At 34.1% G+C, this 3,481-nt stretch overlaps 1 protein-coding gene across 1 annotated transcript; it reads right to left on the bottom strand.

Moving 5' to 3' along the window:
• Positions 1–381: 381 nt before the first annotated feature.
• Positions 382–2,566, bottom strand: LOC110112748. Its single transcript, XM_020845089.1, has 2 exons — positions 2,427–2,566; positions 382–1,222 (listed from the first exon to the last, which is right to left on the bottom strand). The coding sequence occupies exons 1-2, from the start codon at positions 2,564–2,566 to the stop codon at positions 382–384; spliced, it is 981 nt and encodes a 326-aa protein (XP_020700748.1).
• Positions 2,567–3,481: the final 915 nt, after the last annotated feature.

Raw genomic sequence — 3,481 nt, 5'->3', positions numbered from 1 at the left:
AAACATTGGACATCCCATTACCTTCAGGCTCCTTTGCGTTAGAACATTCAGCTTTACCGTAATTTTTTTTTTTTGACGAAAGCAAATTAATGCATTAAGAATCAAAAGCAAACTAATTACAAGTAATAAAAGGATCACATTCCTCCTTGATAAGTTTCCATAACAAGGCCTGAATGCTTTCCAAAGAAAACCTATCAAAATAAAATCTATTATCCAATGCCAAGGTAGCACAACAATTAGCTACCTTATTACAATTCCTAGAAACATAATGGAAAATTACCTTATTGAAGTCATTCAACAAGCACGGATCCTTGTATGGCCACCTATCCATGATCCAATTATTCTTCTTCTTCAAAGAGTCTTGAATGAATTTGATAATATTTACATATCACTTTCAACAAGGATTCCTTTGCATTCTAGCATCCAATCACAAAGAAATTCTTTAACCGCAAGCACAGCATCTTGCTCAAGTTGAGCTATATCCCAATGAATTTTCTTCTTCCCAAAAGCACTGATAAATTTGCCCTTGAAGTCCCTAAAAATGCCACCAATCCCAGCTAGATTGGATGTAAGTAAAGAAGCATCCACATTGATTTTAATCCAATCCTTTGGAGGAGGGCACCAAGGATCATGGGACTCCCTAAGGAGATTAGTGCCCCAACTTACAAGAAAAGGATTAGAATTAGAAGTAGCCAAATAAAGAGCATTGGACGCTACCACAAAACACGACAGAGCAGGTTTCTGATGTTTGACTTCATTCCTATTTCTCCAGGACAAATATATAACCGTGCAATATAATCTCACAATACCAGAATTCTGCATAGAGATTGCCTCCAAGCCCTGTAAACAGTTGTCCAAAGAGTGAAAAATCGGTATGTGAATACCCCATTCACGTATTTTCATAATCACCTCAACCATATATTTACAATGAACAATAATATGCTCATAAGATTCAATGGATTTACAACCCCTAGCACAGTTTACAAAATCATATAAGTTTCGGTTCTTCAAAAACAGATTAGTTGGAATAGCTCTCTTGCCAAGCCTCCACCAAAAAATTTCAACTTTTTTGTTCAGTTTTAACTTCATCACCCAATTAGAGAATCCATTTTCCTCTTCATTCAGCCTGTAGGAAGTAATGGATACAAAAGCAAGAGCTGAAACCGTCTTCCCAGAACACCAATTTATCAATTCAATGCTATCCTCCCTCTCCTGATCAAAACTGATTTGAATGATCAGAGAAATCAATTCCTAATGGAATTCCCTTTGTAGCTTTGCATAATTCCATTCCCCATTACTTAAAGGAGCTCATTGATATTAACATTTTCAAGGTAATCACAATCCACAAAGGTAGGCCACAGATTTAAACATTTGTCAAATAACCAAGTATCAAATAAAACACTGATACTATTACCTTTACCAATTCTCCATCTAACCACATTCCTCAACATCTTTCCCCCATCCAACAGTATGTGCCAAGCACTTGAGCAAGTGCTTTTGTGAATTTCATGCATAATATCAACCCCATATTTATGTTTTAGTGTTCTATGCAACAGTGAATCGGGATTCTGAAGAAAATTCCAGGCTAAATTGGATCTAAGAGCTCCAATTCTAAGCAAAGGAGAGTGCAAACCCAAACCACCAAGTCTCCTTGGTTTACAAATATCTTCCCATGCAACATAATGCATTCCTTTAGAGCCATCTTTTTTATTCCACAAAAAATTTCTACATAACTTTTCAAGCTCAAGAAGCACTCTTTTGGGAACTAAAGAATTTGTAATCAAATAATTAAGCATGGAAAGTAAAGAGCTATCAATAAGGATGAGTTTACCTCCCAAAGAAAGAGACTTCTTACTCCAAGCATTAAGTCTATCCATGCATTGCTAATAAGCTCTTGAAAATCTGCTATCTTGGGTCTTCTAAGAGACATCTTCATTCCTAGATACATCATCTCCTTCACCATCTTAATGCCCAACACTTTAGTAATCTTCCTTCTTAAATTTTTTCCCACCATTTTACCGAACATAACTTGAGATTTGCTGAAATTAACTCTTTGACCAGTCCATTTGCAAAAATCCTCCAATATAATCTTCATTGATTTATCCAAAGAAGAAGAAGCATGGGAGAAGATTAACGCATCGTCTGCATACAAAAGATGTGTAATCTTTGGTCCTCCATATGAAATTTGAATACCAAGAGAATGACCTCTTTGATTGATTGCATTAGTCAATAGTTGTGAGCATAAAATAAAAAGGTAAGGTGAGAGTGGCCACCCTTGACGAAACCCACTATAAGCATTAATCCAATTGGAAATATTACCATTAATGAGAATAGAAAACCTCACTTCAGTAACACATTCCAAGAGCAATTTAGATAAGTGAGACGGAAAACCATACCACTTGAGAACTTGATGAAGAGTAGCCTACCCCATACTATCATAGGCTTGCTCCATGTCTAGTTTAATAGCCATAGCACCCTTTTTGTTTTTGGAAACCTTGAACTTATGAAACATTTCTTGATCCAAAAGATAATGTTCAGAAATAGATCTTCCAGGTACAAATGCCATCTGTTCTTCTGATACCAATCTGAAAATAATTTTCTTCAATCTATTTACAAGCATAGAGGCAATAATCTTATAATTCATTTGACAAAGACTAATAGTTCTGAAATTGGCCGGAACCAAAGGATTCTTGACTTTAGAAATCAAGATAATAAGAGTGTCCTTCCATTCTTTACACATTTAATTAAAAAAATTTAATAGGAGGCTTGAGCTATTAAAAATAATGTTATCCTTTAAAGTAATAGGTAAGACCTCAAAATTGAGACCTAACACATGACCCACAAAATAATAGTTATTAAAGTTCTTGAAGGAGAGAAAATTAATAGCATAAAGAGACAAAATCTTATCTTTAACCCTTTAAATAACCTTCTGATGATTCATTCAAATACCATTAAAGAGAGAATTATTCCTCTCTAACTATAATAAACAAAGAATGAGAGAAGGAATAACATTATAGATATGCCATTTAGAATTGATGAACCCAGCCTTAAGCAAAGATTTAAGAGAGAGATGAGCATTAAAATAACATATGTAAATTATCAAAATAAACCCACGTTCGGACAGTAATGGACCAAAAATAAAAACATGATACATAATTTCGATATAGTAATAACATTGACACTTGGAAGTTAACATAAAACCTTTTTTTGGTAAGATTATCATCAGTGGGATTATATCTATGAAGAATTCTCCAAATAATAATAGAGACAGTAGTAGGAATGCTCTTATACCAAATCAAAGAAAAACTATTATCACTATTTCTAAGGGCTCTAAAAGTATGCCATGCCTTCTTTAAACAAAAAGCCACCATCTCTAGAGAAATCACATAAGATAATGTCCTTAGAATCAATATTGATAAGCAAGTTAATAATTTGGTGAAGAATAAAATTAGGAACAACATTAGAAAGCTTCTCGTAATCC

Source organism: Dendrobium catenatum, unplaced genomic scaffold, assembly GCF_001605985.2.
Source record: "Dendrobium catenatum unplaced genomic scaffold, ASM160598v2 fragScaff_scaffold_1617, whole genome shotgun sequence".
NCBI lineage: Eukaryota > Viridiplantae > Streptophyta > Magnoliopsida > Asparagales > Orchidaceae > Dendrobium > Dendrobium catenatum.
Note: the sequence above shows the minus strand (reverse complement) of the source record. Positions and strands in the feature narration are given on the sequence as shown.